The sequence below is a fragment of the Letharia columbiana genome, assembly GCF_014066305.1.
Source record: "Letharia columbiana isolate WasteWater2 chromosome Unknown Sc0000003_s0, whole genome shotgun sequence".
In the NCBI taxonomy this organism is placed as follows: Eukaryota; Fungi; Ascomycota; class Lecanoromycetes; order Lecanorales; family Parmeliaceae; genus Letharia; species Letharia columbiana.
The window spans coordinates 1548128-1563996 of record NW_023501039.1 but is presented as its reverse complement, the minus strand read 5'-3'; the positions used below and the strand labels follow the sequence as shown (position 1 = coordinate 1563996).

General features: G+C 50.6%; 6 protein-coding genes across 6 annotated transcripts; 2 read left to right on the top strand and 4 right to left on the bottom strand.

Moving 5' to 3' along the window:
* Nucleotides 1–109: 109 nt before the first annotated feature.
* Nucleotides 110–1619, bottom strand: HO173_001995 (uncharacterized protein; the record flags this gene model as incomplete). Its single annotated transcript, XM_037303931.1, has 3 exons — nucleotides 110–224; nucleotides 285–482; nucleotides 535–1619. 3 exons carry the CDS (start codon nucleotides 1617–1619, stop codon nucleotides 110–112), a joined length of 1398 nt encoding a protein of 465 aa, XP_037169653.1.
* Nucleotides 1620–3424: 1805 nt separating this feature from the next.
* Nucleotides 3425–4727, bottom strand: HO173_001994 (uncharacterized protein; the record flags this gene model as incomplete). The annotated part of the gene is made up of 4 exons (XM_037303930.1): nucleotides 3425–3830; nucleotides 3910–4230; nucleotides 4280–4575; nucleotides 4629–4727. The coding sequence occupies 4 exons, from the start codon at nucleotides 4725–4727 to the stop codon at nucleotides 3425–3427; spliced, it is 1122 nt and encodes a 373-aa protein (XP_037169652.1).
* A 553-nt stretch (nucleotides 4728–5280) lies between these two features.
* Nucleotides 5281–7352, top strand: HO173_001993 (uncharacterized protein; the record flags this gene model as incomplete). Its single annotated transcript, XM_037303929.1, has 5 exons — nucleotides 5281–5329; nucleotides 5379–5575; nucleotides 5634–6124; nucleotides 6175–6632; nucleotides 6688–7352. The coding sequence occupies 5 exons, from the start codon at nucleotides 5281–5283 to the stop codon at nucleotides 7350–7352; spliced, it is 1860 nt and encodes a 619-aa protein (XP_037169651.1).
* A 256-nt stretch (nucleotides 7353–7608) lies between these two features.
* HO173_001992 (uncharacterized protein) lies at nucleotides 7609–9343 on the top strand (the record flags this gene model as incomplete). Its single annotated transcript, XM_037303928.1, has 5 exons — nucleotides 7609–7631; nucleotides 7966–8045; nucleotides 8129–8341; nucleotides 8396–8513; nucleotides 8569–9343. The coding sequence occupies 5 exons, from the start codon at nucleotides 7609–7611 to the stop codon at nucleotides 9341–9343; spliced, it is 1209 nt and encodes a 402-aa protein (XP_037169650.1).
* Nucleotides 9344–10838: 1495 nt separating this feature from the next.
* HO173_001991 (uncharacterized protein) lies at nucleotides 10839–12101 on the bottom strand (the record flags this gene model as incomplete). The annotated part of the gene is made up of 4 exons (XM_037303927.1): nucleotides 10839–10934; nucleotides 11047–11346; nucleotides 11434–11835; nucleotides 11922–12101. 4 exons carry the CDS (start codon nucleotides 12099–12101, stop codon nucleotides 10839–10841), a joined length of 978 nt encoding a protein of 325 aa, XP_037169649.1.
* A 1356-nt stretch (nucleotides 12102–13457) lies between these two features.
* On the bottom strand, nucleotides 13458–15869 carry HO173_001990 (uncharacterized protein; the record flags this gene model as incomplete). Its single annotated transcript, XM_037303926.1, has 2 exons — nucleotides 13458–15776; nucleotides 15837–15869. 2 exons carry the CDS (start codon nucleotides 15867–15869, stop codon nucleotides 13458–13460), a joined length of 2352 nt encoding a protein of 783 aa, XP_037169648.1.

Here is a 15869-nt window from a genome sequence, read left to right as displayed (position 1 = left end):
ATCATCGTTACATGCACGTATGTACTCTCGCTCGTCTGCCTGGGTATCGTCCGTGTATACTCCGTGCTCCTGATCGCCTCGCTGGGAATACACATGGTAGAAAATCCTGTCAGCTCCCAAGGCGCCTTCGTCTGCCCCGGCTGCCGCCCTCACACCTCTGCGCAAGCACTTCGCGTAGCTGAGGGTCATTTGTGTCTTTGTCGATGTGGTTCACGCGAACGTGTCTACAAGGGACAAATCAGCCTCATTTTTAGTCATGATGTCAATAGACTGTGGGAGGATACCTCTGCAAATTGTCTGGTCTTGGGTATTTGTGCTCTCTTTCTGGACAGAACGGACATATGTATCCTGGTGATTCATGCACCAATCCATGCCGTATCATCTCGTTCTTCCGCTTGAACCCTTTGCCGCCTTCAGACCTGGCACAACCCTCAACTGGGCAGTAGTGGGGTCGATTCTGAGAATGTACGTTTGCATGAGAACTTGAAACGTCGAGTCAGTGATGCGCGCGAAAGGATCGATGGCTTAACTCACTTCAGGAGATACTGTGTCTGGAAAGCTGGAGCCGTACACCCGGCATGCTCGCACTTGAAATTCCCAATGATCAGCGATCCCCCGGCCATACCTGACAATGGTGGGAGAACGGGCCGGCTTCGATCCATATCCAAGGGGTGAGGATGGGGTGAAGAGACGGTGCTGAAGCTGCTTGTGCTCAGGTGACTCTCTGCCGACTGAGGCGTCAGCTCTTCGCTTTGTGGGGTTCTTCCGCCAGGAAAATACTGGGAATGAATAGGCTTCCCGGGTGGGGACATATTAGCGGAGTCCCTCGGCGACGCATCGCTGTATGCTGGAGATGGTTGGCCGTGTGGATAAGGCTGATGGAAATGACCGTTCATTAGAGTCTGTGGACTGGGGTACTGAGCTGGTCTTGGCGCAATAGAGCTCATTGGAGGCGAAGTCACGGGGGTGTTGCTGAGAGGGAACGGTGGACGATTTATACCATGAGGCATATTCTCCTTAGGGGACCGTCCATCCAGCAATGGCTCGAGTTGAATGGCCCTCAAAGACGGCAAGCTATGCTGACCATTGGGTGATTTGGAGGAGCTTGATGGCGGAGATTGCTGCATTGCAGGCAGAGTCTCCGTAGGAGACCGTTCCGAGTTTGGGATGGTAAACCTCCGTAGCATTGGCGAGATTGCAGCAGAATCAGGATCCCCTTTCCTGTGAGCGCTTCTCGACGGCGAATGACTCGCGTTGGATCCATATTTAGTCCGTTTGGGGGGATTAGCCCCAGGTGATGGCGAAGACTGGCGGTACTCTGTCTTTACGTGGACCACATCCTTTGGCTCCGGCAGACTTGTTTGTGTTAGAATTTTGGGGCGGGCTGGACGTGAATGCTCGTTCTTTGAAGTATCATGTCCATTGTTTCGTTCGACCAAGGGTAGAGCGTTCTCTGCGAGGTGGACAAGATCAATGTTCTTGTCGTAAGCTGGGTTGTTTTCGTCTGTTTGTTCCCTTCCATCCACGTCCATTGGGTCGTCGACGTCGCTGTCGTCGGATTGAGGCAAGGGCACCTCGCCTGCTTTCGTCGCTAGATCTGGATGATTCAGCCCTCCCATAAAACCAATAAGTACGGCGTCTCCTTGCGAGGCTTGGGCTTTCGGATGACGCTTCTTGCCCTTAGAATTCAAATTTGATGACCTACTCAGACGCTCAGGAGTTGGAGAACTTTCGGGAGGCGACAGATAGTCAGGCGATGGCGACGGTTTTAGATTGACTATTCGAGGAACCAGCGGAGGAGATCGTTGAATCAGGCCGTCATCCGAGTCGTACGTTTCCGCCGCCAGTTTGAAGCCGTCAGGGCGTCCCCCCCACTTCTAGAGGAAACGATGGGAACAAGGCTGGTTGTGCAAGACTGCCATAGGGGAGTCTGTACAGTCTGGAAACCAGCAAGCAAGCCGAGTAGCCTGGATACATTGTCGTTAGATACTGGTCTTATGCCAGAACAGATGGCATCTGATAGGCAGTGACCAAGGGTCCAAAGTGGAAGCATTTTTCCTCTGAAATCATAGAGGATTTCTTTACATTGAGAAGGAGACAGGTGATCTTGGAAGACGTACTTTGAGGCTGTAGACGGACGGGACTGACCGGTAAGATGGACACTAAGACGGAGAGCCTCTGGGGCTGAAAAGGCTATTCTTTCTCTCTTCCTTTCCCAGCGGGAAGAAGGCGAGGAACAGGTGGAGGGGATGGAGAATTCAGAGCATAGAGGAATTCAGAAGGGGAGAATGCCAGACTTGGGCCAGCCGCAACGGTCGCAAGTAGTGATTATGGTGCAACAAGAGGGCTGTGCACATGAAGAGGAATGCTGACGGCTCACTAAAATCCCGAGTTTTACGGCATAGGCCAGTTGGTGGTATGTAGTAAGACTTGGGCATGCAGTGCGGACTGGGGTCTGGAGACTGGGGACTGGGGACTGTGGCCTGTAAAATTGAGAAAGGAGGATGAGTGAAAGTGGAGTTGTGAAGTTGGCTTTAGAAATCATGCAGGCTTTTGGCTTGACAATGGCACGAATCCTCTGTCCAAGAAGATACTACTCTATGCTTTGGCACCACTTCTGGATGCTTAGCTCGCAAAGATTGCCTCCGGAGCCAGAGATAGCCCTGCTTCCTGGGGCCTTTTGGGCACACCAGGCCCCCCACCGTCCGTTTGGATTATTAGTTGCTACTCCGTAGTCTGTACCTAGGCTCTTTCCCCCCCCCCCCCCGCCCCTTCCTGCGTCCTCCTTCCCCGGCTCACCCTCAGTACTATTCAGTATTATTTTCACCCTTCAGCTATACACCTTCCCATACCTGACTGGCAACCTGCGGCTGAAAACCCCAAAGGTGCCATACTTGCATTCAAGCTTGCCTGCTTACGGTCAACGCGCGCGCCGCATTCTTTTACCATCATTCAAGCTGGGCGATTTCCGCCCACTATTAGTCAACAGGTGCAAAAGATAGAGCGATCTGATACGATTTGGAATCTCGCAAACTCCCATTCCCCTTGGCTTTTGCCGGCACTCACACTGAGAGCAGCCCTAGTGACCACTGACAGGCGCCCTGCCCGGAGAACGTGGCACTCGTGAGGTATCGCGGCACCAGTGATCTTGTGCATCAACAATCAACTGCTTGGATTTCATAACCCATGGTTCTGGCTCAAGACTACTAATCTTTTCCGACAGCGTGCCTGCCTGCTAGTCTGCGATATAAATTCTAAATCATCCATGCCCACTCATTGCTTTCTATAAGAGCCTCTAGCACTTACTCTCATCTGCAGATCTAGCGTGGCGAAACGAGTGGCTCAGATGCAGCTTCCCTGCGTGGAAGCTGTGGCTCGCCAATGTTGACTGCAATAGGCTTGAAGCCTCGCGTCAAACCTCCCCTTAAAATTTTGCCTTAACTTTGGCAGCTTTCTTTTTCCATCGCTCAATCAGGCACCATGAAAATTCTCCATATGGTCCCATCAAATCTCCAATTTCTTTTGCCTTTTCACTACTGGCCTGTCGCTGCGCATATCTAGCTGCGATGCCTTGCATGATTACACCATTGCGGAACGCTGCGAATGCATCTCCCCAGTCCACCTCCGAGCTCGGATCCCAGCCTGCGACCTCAGTGTACCATTGCACGCACTGAGAGCGCGAAGGGAGCCCAGGAATACTGGAAGACGGACGGAAAGCGAGGTTCGTGCGGACAGACAGCGCATCATTAGGAGGATTGTCGGCGAAGCTGTACGGGCTGAGGAGGTTCGAAAGGTCAGACAATGGATGGCCAATTGTAGACATTTCCCAGCTAAATGGCGGGATCAGTTGACCAGAGCCCAGCCATATTACGAAATCGTGGCGTCATAAGCCTTGAGGAAGTCACTTACTCGAGAATGCCTATTACCCGGGGTTCCGTCTGGTGATAGACAAGGTTGTCGATCTTGTAGTCGCCGTGGATCAATGTGCCGCGATCTTGCGGCTGGCTTTTTGAATCTCGAAGGAACTCCACTACATCTTCATAGTGCGGAGTCTTGCCTACTCGAGTCTTGGTCTCGACATCGATCGCTTGGGCTTGCGCCGCAGAGATGGTGCTGAAGGTCTTGATTTGGCGGTCGTAGAAGCCTGAGTGCTTGCCAAAGCTCGAGAGGCCGACGGAGGAAGGAGAAACGCGGTGAAGCTTCGCAAGCGTCACGACAGCATCCTGCCACCTGTACTTGGTGAGTATTGCAGAAACAGAATACGGGGTGGTTGGCTCACATCTGGTTTCTCTCTTCGGCATTGATGCCTGGAAATGATGCATCCTCGAATATGCGTCCATCCAGATATTCCATGACATAGAAAGCAGTATCGATCACCGTAGTATCTTCGCACAGCCAGTAGGCTTTAGGGACCGGGACATCTGTGCTCTCTAAAGCGTGGATGATGCGGAACTCGCGTTCGACCTGGTGTGCTGTCTTGGAAAGCAGCTTGCCCGGTGGCTTCTTTCGTAATACATATTTCCTTCCATCGCCTGCCCTGAGCTGGTAGGTAGGATTTGATTGACCAAAGCCAAACTAAGGCGCATGTCAGTCAAAGTTCCTCCTCCAGGAAGAGCATGAGGAAGTACCTGCTTGAGGCTGATAGGCAATTTAATGTCGGCTATATTCTTCTCTATGTAAGTGGATAGTGAAGCAACATTTATTGGCTGCCGAACGGCACCGGCCATGCTGTTGTGTATATTGGTGATGAGAACATCTCGTGGTGTCCCCTCACTCACTTGGAGGCGGATAGCCCCATAAGATTATGGGGAGGCCGAGGTTGGGAATCGGAATCTCGGAATTGCTACTTTACTCTACCTGCGGAGTGAGGACCTTTGCATTATCTCTCAGCATGCCAATTTTGCCTTCTTATCCCAATTGATGTATTCGCTATGCTACTACAGGCAACCTCACCAGTCCTCGCATGCTATGTCAGAGGTACATAAGATCTTACCTAGGTACTCTGGGGCGTGGGTAAGTAGTGAGACCGAGAGCGCCTAGCGTCCGGCAGACGCGTCAAACCAATCTCCCCATCTCGAATGCGAACGAAACAAGTCATCCCATTGTTCCTCTTTTGCTTCGAGGTCAGGAAAGCGTCTTTGTTTCCAAATGGAGAGGTCGCCGCTTTGCAAAGTCGCATCTGAAACCCTAGGCATCGCCTCGTCTCAGCATGCCGCTGTTCCACATACAGCCGCCGCCCACAACGTGAAGCATGTTGGATCTTGTCAATAATCGCCTGCTATGGAAACCGTGATCTTTGAAGATTCACCCACTGCACACTATCTTGAGGGTAAAGCACTCTAATTGTTCACCGCGCTCAATAGCTAATGTGAAGGAAGGCGAAGGAGAGAACAATCAAGAATGGGCTTCAACAACGACTACCAACGAGCCAAAACCACAAGCGGAGACGATATCTTTTGCTCCACTGGGTCGACCAACCCGGCATCAGAAGTCGCGGAAAAAGCCCTCACGCATACTCACTCTGGAGTCTCCTCTAGCGAAGGGCGCTGTGGCCCGTATCCACAACACCTGCTCGGTAAGACATATAAACCTATCACTACACCGATTATTGTGCTTACAATGTTCATATATAGACCGCTGTCCATAGTCGCCTTGGTTGGACCGAGAATGCACTCTTTCTGGAACAGTTCCGATACGTCATAGTTGCATCTCAGCTGCTCAGTGAACACTCAAACCCCAAGACATACAGACGCCAAACATTCCCAGCGCCTTCTGAAGACGGTTCGCCGAAATGGAGAAAAGATGGAAGTTTCGTACCTAGCAGGCTAGGTCTTTCCCTGACCGGCGCAACCGCCTTCGCTCTTGCATGGTCTGTACGTTGGTTACGGAGTAGAGCGATTGTGCCATATGACCCATCACAAATATGCCTGCTTGCGTCAGTTGCCGTCGCTATCACTCTGACCTTGTACTACTACTTTCGACGGCAATGCTTGCACTATTTGCGTATCCAAGCGATTGAGAGCGCCTCTTCCCTGACAACTAATGCACAAGATTTCGATGCTGCAGTTTCTGCAGGGATCACGCTTATACAAGAAGTAGAGCTCGTCTCTCGTGGTTACAATATGTGCGTTCTAGGCAACCTCCAGTGAACACCGGCTAATGATGTTGACATAGATGCAATCCACTACCCCCTATCACTCGACTCGAGGAAAGGAGCCAGATTAAGCGATGCGCACGCTTGCGGCGAACTATACACAGAATTCTAATCTCAATGTTTTCTCCTTACTACCATGTGTACCAGAGTCTGAAGTCATTTGCCGCTACACTCGACTTGGACAAATATTACGACATTTACGAAATCAGCCGGACGGATTTGGAGGATGCAGAGCTAGTTGCCAATGTAAAGCTTGCCGAGATTGAAGATGCAGACACTCTTCAGGATCTCAAGGTGGGCTTGCAGAAGCTTCATATTTTAAGGAAGCTCGTACTATGTACTCTTTTAGCTTTGGACGCCGACGGTAGCAAGTCGGACTTTCGGAGGTGGTCAATTGCAGTGGAGATGATGAGCAATGTTACTTCACTTACCGTTAGAATGATATCAAATATCGATGAGGTGATGGGAGAAGAGGAAGGTAAGCCTGGAGACTTCAGTTTGATAATACCAAAGATTGATCGGGCACTCAATAGACTTCCCCACTCCCCCCACTCCGAAGATACCGTTGACGCCCGGTAGAGAGCGCATGCGAAGCCAAATGCGACAATTAGGCAACCTGTCTCAGGGGATCCGTGGCCTCCAGGCGAAGATGCGCCTCCTCCGGGACGAGTCTGACGAAGCACTGGAGCGTTCAGATGAAGTCCCGGAATCTAGCACAAATCTGCTGGCACAATATGATTCCATTGGAGCTGATCTGAAAGGTCTTATCCAGGAATGGGAGGAAGGAAAAGCGGCTTTAGCCACGAATCTCGAGAAAAAGGATCATAAGAGATCCTTATCGTCCACTAGCAATGCATTCCCAGCCTCCCCCACATCCAGCCTTTCCGGGGCCACTGCTGTCGGAGGAAGCCCCCAGGATGCTCTACAGGCACTCAACGGATTCTCGAAGCCTCCTCGATCACGGTCCAGCACTATGACGAGCAGCTCGAGTGAAGAAATCTTCGAAGCCGTTGCCTTACCAAGGCAGAGGAGTACTTTGACAAGAGAAGAGAGGATTGCCAAGACGAAGGAGGACCGCGTGAGGCAGACGATTGTGAAGGAAAAATTAAACGCTAATACGCATATGCTCAAAGAGTTGGAAACGGTCATCAAACTACGACCAAGGAGACGTACGACAGGACGACTTAGTATCGTATGAAGATACAAGAGTGGTATTTGATACGTTCTCATAAGCACAGTGGGTGCTTTGCGCTTTGCTCACAACAGCTGTTTCAAAAAAATGGATGATTGCATTTGCAGGAGCGACTGTTGGAACGGTCGATACCCCGTATATAAATGGCTCGATGAAGCAAGCATGCATGATACGATGAAGACACAATAATGCAGATATAATGCGATATTTGTTTCGAGAAGCCCAGTATTGAAGTCCCATCCTGTGGTCAGAGACGAGGAGAATGCAGAAAGAGGTAATCGCAGGGTAAGGACATACGATCCGTACCTCCTGATATGATATGATAAGATTGATAAGCGATCAAAACGGTCCCGCTTTTCCTTTCGCTTTTACTTCAACCTCCTCTCTGCTCTTCCCCTTTCGCACCTTGTTCTTCCTCTACTATGTCTTCAGAGCCTGTAGTACCAGAAACGCGGGTATTGGCCATTGCCAGTCATGTAGGGACGCCACTGCCCTATCATATCAGCGGCGCATATGGCTGACATATCTCATCAAGGTTGTCTACGGGTAAGTGCCCCCCCCCCCCCTCCCAATTGCACCCTCAGTCTGCTGGCCCGAAACAAAGCCTGAAAGAATACAGATATGTCGGCAACAAAATGGCCGCATTCGTCATGCAGACTATGGGCTGCGACGTCGCTGCCATCAATACCGTGCAGTTTAGTATGCAGACTCAAGCAATTGATCCTCGAAGCCCCTCTTTCGGGTCATCACTGGCTGTTTCTTTGTTGCTGAACACATTCCAGGCAATCACACCGGTTACAAGCAGTTCAAAGGCACCAAGACATCTGCAGAAGAAATATCCCACCTCTACGCTGGGCTCAAGGAAAGCTACCTTACCGACTTCGATGTCATGCTTACGGGCTATGCCCCCAGCGCTGAAGCCGTTGATGCAATCGGCGCCATCGCCAGGGACATGAAGCTTCGAGCTTCAACAAAGGTGGGGTCCTTCTTCTGGGGTATGTGATAACCCCATGAAATGTTGGTGGACCTGAATCACTTAACATTGGCAGTCCTCGATCCTGTCATGGGCGATCAAGGGCGACTCTACGTTAGTGAGGACGTTGTACCCGTGTACAGAAACCTGCTGCGGGACGCCGACCTGATCCTCCCCAATCAATTTGAAGCGGAGTAAGACATTCTTCAACGGACAGGTCGAATGCAGATCTGAAACGTAACCCAATAGGCTCCTCTCTGAGACCAAAATCACATCCCTATCGACCCTCCAAGAGGCTCTTGCAAGACTCCACAAGACTCACCGTATTCCACATATAATCATTACTTCCATTCGACTCTCAGATTCGCCCTCAAGAATGTCTGTTGTCGGCTCTACCGCCCGAGCCGACTTTTCTCCTCGTATCTTCAAAATTGATATCCCAGCTATAGACTGCTTCTTCAGCGGAACAGGTGACATGTTCGCGGCGCTGACTGTAGTTCGACTTCGTGAAGCTGTAACGGAAGCTAATCTGAGCGGTACCAAAAGCTGGGTTTCCTCCAACGACGTCAAAGCAACAGATCTGCCGCTGGCAAAGGCAGCAGAGAAGGTTTTGGGGAGTATGCATGCTATCTTGGTGAAGACAAAGGAGGCCAGGGACCAAGAATTGGAAGGAATGGGTGGGTCACTAGGGGTTATGGAGAAGGAAAAGGACAGCGAAAAGAGATTGGGCTTACGGCGCACAAAGGCAGCTGAGGTGAGAGTTGTGAGATGTTTGGAAGACTTGAGATCGCCTCGTACAGCCTGGAAGGCGGAGGGTCTGGCTGGAGACGAAGATGCTGAGGGGCGAAGAGCTCAAACGACGGAGGGAACGGGTGCGGCAGAGAGCGAAGACCTGAGGGTTCTGAGACTGGAGCAAGACACTAGTGCGGTGCCAGAGACGAATGAGGAGAAAGCAGAGCCGAAACATCTGGCTGAAAATAGAAGTGAAGGAAGTGACGAGATTGAAGAACCCGAGAAGACATGAGAGATATCAATTTCTTAAAAACGGAACGATTGAAGACATGTACCACCGTGTTGCGCAATCCGACGGTAAAGCTGAAATCCATTGACGGCTATCATGCCTATCCAGTACTGCCGAAGCCCCCCGCACCCCTGACACTCTCCTCCAGCTCGTCTACAACCACAACCTCTGGCGTGTAGATTCGCTCAATCACGAGCTGGGCTATTCGATCCCCTTCCTTGATCTCAAAGTCCACCTCAGAATGATTGAACAAGAGCACTTTGACCTGTCCTCTGTAATCCGAATCGATGACACCTGCCCCTGTATCTATGAAATGCTTGACTGCCAGGCCCGAGCGTGGTGCTATCCTGCCATCTGCAGTCATCATAGTCAGCAAGTGCACCTGCCATCTCGACCCGCAATGGCCAACTCACAGCACCCCTCGCCAACCGCAATGCTGATATCCGTATCGACCAATCCCTTGCCCCTCTTCGGAATCCTGCACTCTTTGGCACTGTATATATCATACCCGGCAGCGAAAGCACTCCCTCTCGTAGGCGTTTTTGCATGCGGTGAGAGCTTCTTCACGAGCAGTGGGGGGGAGGCTGAGAGAGGTGGTGGGGGGGCGGTATTGTTCTTTGGCGCTTTCGGGGCGGAAGAGGAAGACATGTCTGTTTTGGGACGTTTAGGCAAGGGGGATGTTGGCAGAGACGGGGGCTCGTGTGATGACGGCGGTGTGGGCATCATGCATTCGTGTATGGGAGAGGCCAAGTTCGGGGGGGACGCGCTCACGCGTTTCTAATCCACGCGTGCATGCAAATTAGCGCTCTCCTCCTGACAGTCGGTTACACCTGAGGATCAAATACTACTGCTACAGCTCTACGACATCTTCCGTGACCCCCTTGTCTAGACTGTTAGCATTGAAGAGGTGACCTACGATCCACCACAACCCTGAGACTACCCTTGCCTAATCGCACACAAGGCGAACATGATCAGCAAAGGTTGAATTTTATGCCTATGATGGGTCTGAAGTTGGGAGGGTTTGCTGAGGACGATGGCGGTATACCGTAGATATGGAAGGATGATATGAAGTGGGGAGACCGGCGAGGCAGAAGTCGAATGCCATGACACACGCATTCAACGGGTCTATGATCGAGCACGAGAATTTATCTGAATCTGCCGCCAAGCGACATGAACTCACTGAATATCTTAAGACCGCTGACAGGGTCCACCAAGTCCACCATCATCCTAGCATAGCAAAACACCGACGTAGAGACAGCCAACCCCCAACCCCTCATGCTCTTGACCTTTAATCCACCGCCGTCGTCGCCAACCGTAGGGTGATAGAGGAGGAAGACGAGAGATCAGAGCGACGAAAAGGGGGTAGCAATATCGATCGCGGAAGTTATGTGGGTGTATGGCTAGCGCTTTGTGATTTCGATCGTGATGGTAACGTAAATGGTGATTGGGATCTATCTTCGCCCGAACCTGCTGCACACGGAGAGCTTGTGTTGGTACATTACTTCTTCTTTTGCTTCCTTGGAGGAGTTACAGGCCGGCCAGTGCTCATGCCACCGTAGACGTACTTTGTTTTCTTCTCCGCTGGCTTTAAGATCTGCAGATAAAATGTGGCGTTAATTACTGCATTTCCAAAGATTTATGACAGCCGGCTGTGGGGAAAGTAATGGACCTGCGACTTTGCAAGCACATTAGGTGGAGTGGCTTACCTGGAACGAACACAACAAGCTCTCGTCCACGCTCATCATAGCGCCTGCATTATCGAATTCTCCACAGTAATTGGGCGCGCTGAATAGCGTGACTAGCTGCCTTTTCGAAAAAAATTCGTATCCGTCCTCAACGACCTGATGCGCGCGGCAGATAAGGTCCATGTCATGCTTCTGTAGAAATCGAGAAACGACATCAGGCCCGAAGGTGAATGAGACCCCGCGGTCGTTTTCGCTCCACCCAGTGATATCTTTGTCAGGATCTGACCACAGCAAGTCGCACAACAGGCCGCAGTCGGGGATCTACGGAAGTCAGCGGATCACTACCCGAGCACAACCCGGGCTCTTTGAAGGCCACGAGCCTCTTGAGAAAACCGGAACATCGCTCACATCTGTAGGTCGCATCACACGACGGATCTGTTCCATGGAATTCAGATCAGGGCTCAGTCCCCCATGCATCGTGAATATTTTCTCATCGATAATTGCTGCAATCGGCAAGCAGTTGAAGCAATCGGTGAACGTCTTCCACAGCTTGATGTTATACCTCCTCTTGCATTCATCGTAGAATCCATATATGCGGTTGATCGATGCACACTCGTGGTTCCCACGCAGGATGAAGAAGTTCTCTGGATACTTGATCTTGTACGCGAGAAGCAAGCAAATGGTTTCAAGAGATTGTTTGCCTCGGTCGACGTAGTCCCCAAGGAAGAGGTAATTTGCTTCGGGTGGGAATCCCCCATATTCAAAGAGGCGGAGAAGGTCGTAATACTGGCCATGGATATCACCACAGATCTGCAACAGGCAAAGCAGAGTGTCAGTAATGATCTCGAATGCCAAAAATACTTTTGCAAGCCGCACCGTTGAAAAAGTCTACATACCTTGATCGGGGCTTCCAGTTCCAACAGTATGGGCTGGGAGATGAAGATCTCGCGGGCCTTCTGGCACAGGTGACGTATCTCTGCTTCAAGAAGCTGGACCTGCTTCCCGGGTCGACTTCCTCTCACTTCGAGCAGCCTATCGATGATGGAATCCAGGTCCACATCATTTTGATCCGCCATGCTGTGGTCCCAGTTTGCGGGGCGACTTCTGCTTTTCTGAGCTCAGGGCGGTGTTGAAAGCCACTCAAAGTCGTCCTCTCACAATTCTGATTCCGGATTTCGAAGAGCTTACTTTCCTGTTACAGCGTCAGCCAGCCTGATAGAAGCCTGCCAACATAAACTCGCATTAACGCGTTCGCAGGGTATGCACCACGCGGGCCTCAGATAGCGCTTCATATACTTCCACTTACCTTTAATCTACTCTTGTGTAGGCGGTGATTCCTCCCCTTGGGATACTGCGCGTCAAAAGCGAAAGCGTCAACACCCGGTCCCCACAGAGAAGTCTTAGAGGTCCGATCTTCCCCGGTCTCCAATGATTACCACAAGCCTGGTCACAAGGGCGGGAGCAAGTGTATGGTGAGCTGGACAGTTGGTGAGGTTGGTATCACGTTGAAGTTGTTCGCAGGTCCTGTCGCTGAAGTTTTTCGGCTTGTTGTTGGATATTGTGACACGGCGTCTTCAGCACATGAGAAAGGTGGTCGTCGCTAAGTGTAGAGAAGACGTATTGACCGAATTTAAATACACAGATATGTGATTTATTGGGATATTTTGTGGGCTGTAAGAAGATCGTTTTAGAGAAGGAAGTGATGTTGGGTTCTTTGGATTATTGGGTTGTCGGCTCTTAGCGCAGGAATGTAGCGGCTAGTAAAGCCCTTTCGCCTCTCTACTCTAAACCTCGTACATACTTGTCGAAAAATTCGAAGTTTATTAGAGCACAATCCTTGCCTGAAGAGAATTGTAAATCCGACTCAAGCTCTCCTGCATGTGTGTAGTGAGACAGCTGGACCTCTAGAACCTCTTGTGTGTGGACAATCTGAGCACGAGCTCCGAATTGTATGATCCATGGAGCACTCTGTCCGAACTGTTTCTGCACATCAATTGCCAAATATTTTGGCTCTGAGTGCACTAAACCTGGAAGATGCCAGTACTCAAAATTGCCGCTTTTTCTGGAAACTTGGTTGCCACAAAGTCATGTTTACATCTACCATGGATCGAACAATGCCGAGGATGCTTTCTTCTTGCAACGCCTAACGCCTTCGCTTCTATGCTACAAATCTACCATTGATCAGGCCTACCATCGCTCCATGACCATTTTGAAACACATGAGAAAAGAAGGTATCTATGCACAGAACGCTTATGCTAGCCGTCAGCGGAAAATGCCCGCTTTGAAAACACCAAATGCAGACGAAAGAGCTGCTCCTATGACCGACAAACCATGTGATATTCCTACAAGGAGTCATTGCCGTGTTCAGAAAAACGTTAATGATCCTTGGCGTTCCTTGAAAATAGGGGTAAATGTCAAGAGTAGGCGGCTCTTTAGCCTAGAGTGCGACTGCCACTGAGAATGCCCTGGCTCGATGCTCGAAAAGCAGGGACTTCTGGTTTCATGTGGTGCTGATTCCAGCCCTCTTCACTCAGCACACTTAACCAATTGCTTCCAACTTCGCTCTTGAGGCTCTCAATCTTTTGTCGATATGCTTCACCGTTGACGTTGAGATTCAAATTTTGGATTTCCGAGACAAGAGATTGTCCTTTGTCGGATACATCTGGAGGTGAGAAAGCGGCTGAATCTATTGTTCCGAGCGGCTGCGGCTGTGGCGATGGTATGTCAGATCGAATCTGCAGTGGGGGGAGTAAGGTCGGCTTGCTCCTTGGCGACACGTCGTCGGTGCAAACACTGGCGGGTGTTGAACGTGCGATGTCTTGCGAAATTTCCCTTTGACTTTGTTGATTGAGGGAGGAGCTCTCCCGAGCAACGTCTACGATGCGCCGCCTTGGGCCCTTTTTTCGACGAGCTGACCCTACCGCAAACTCACTTTGTGTCGTTTGAGGTGATGGGCGCTGTGAATCCGGTCCGTCTGCGCCGTCATTAATTTTATGGGTCTGCTGGGTCTGCGCTAGAAGATTTGACGTTGGCTCAAGGGGAATTGTCTGGACGATTGGGGTTCCTTCTGGCTCGATCACACGATCTCTTAATTGCCTTCTTTCACCATAGCCAGGAGCCGAAGCATCAATCATGATATCCTCGGAATAACCCGGGGTGTTCCGGAAAAGATTGAATATCTGGACGCGATAATTGCCATGGCTCTTGACGAAAGGATTACGCGAAACCCAGATCTCATGAATATCTGGGATGCCAGTGAGTCTGGCTAATTCCGTTGGGTCTTGTAGTCTGTTATCGCGAAGGTCAAGACGCTCCAGAGATAGGAGTCGTTCGACGCCTGCAATGGATACCAGTCGGTTTGCGCGAAGATTTAGTGCAGTGATAGCCGGCAATGGGTTCCTTCTCAGCGAGTGTAGAGATCCAATCATGCAATTGCTAAGGTTCAGAGCCCTTAAAGAAGTCAAAATATATAGAGCCTCTGGAATCTCGACGATCAAGTTAGAGGACAAATCTAATGAGAGCAAATTATTGGAAAGGGGTGCAAAACTGGAAGATGTTATTGATGTGAGGGAATTATCCGCAAGACTCAAGTGCCTCAGGAATCTCCATTTTGACGCTGGGAGTATACCGATCGGGAAGGAACCAAAGGAATGGGTACTTGAATTCGAGCTTCCAGATCCCGAACGTTTAACTTTGACCTGTCTAGAGGTGCTGGGCCGGCTTGGAGATACGCTTTTCGTCCCTGGTCTCTGACGTTGAGATGCCGGAATGTCGGAATCTTGGTGAAGATGGAGATTCTTCTTGGGACTCTCCCCGAGCTTGTCATCAATCACGGGCGAGCTAGGAGTGGAATTTGCCCGTCCTATATCACTGAAACGTAATGAAGGGCTTGCTGGCCATGGTAGTTGCGCTCTAGACGAGCGCCGTCTTCGCTTGTCCATGTCGTCTAGCACGATGTTGACAAAGAGATCTGTCGGGTCATCCACATTGGATCGCTTCACAGTGAGCGAACGCAGTTGCTCTGCCAATTTATCCCAGCCGTAGAATTGTCGAAAGTCTACGTCACATATCTCAAGTGCGCTGACATTCTTGAAGGCTAGCAATGGTACTGCAGTATCGAAAGGAAACTCCTCATACCCTCCAATCAGACGTGCTTTACGGTTTGGTGATAGTCGTAGGCATGGTATCTTTGTGAAAGCGGAGTATAGATATTTCAGGTCTATCAACAGCTGCGCCTCAGCTTTCTCTGTCTTAGCAGCACTGGTTGGAGACCCTAGGCCAAAACCAGACCATAGGTTCGACATGCCTGACATGACACTGCGAACGCTAGATACGGAGTGAATCGAATCGCGATCGCTGCGGCCCTGAGACCTTTGTGACTGGCTAAGAAAAGAGACGTAATTGGCGGGCGACGCCTCTGCATGGATGTTTTCTAATCGCACATTCATTGGCCCCACAGGGATTCCTATCTCTTCTATGCGTGATAAGAGGTAGAAAAGGTGGTGTGAGGTCAAGGTGAGCTTGGCCGGCTTAAGGCTTTGAGAGGTGAAATTGAGGGTTCCAAGGGAAAGGGCAGCTGCCAGAGTATTCGATGTGGACGACGAAGGAGCAGAGTTTTGGTAGCTGCTGATGTGTGTAGGAGGGGTCTCTCCCGTAGCGACGCTTGTTTGTCCATTTTTGGGAGTTTGCCTGCGCAATTGCAAGGCGTTGGCAAGGGCTTTCTCATGTGTCCTAACAAACTGTGCTAAACTCTATGCCAAGTCAGTCATGTTTCGTAATGCAGGTATGGCGACTGAGTCTCAGCATCCTACCTTGACAAAGACTTGTCCATCCTCCGAGTCCAT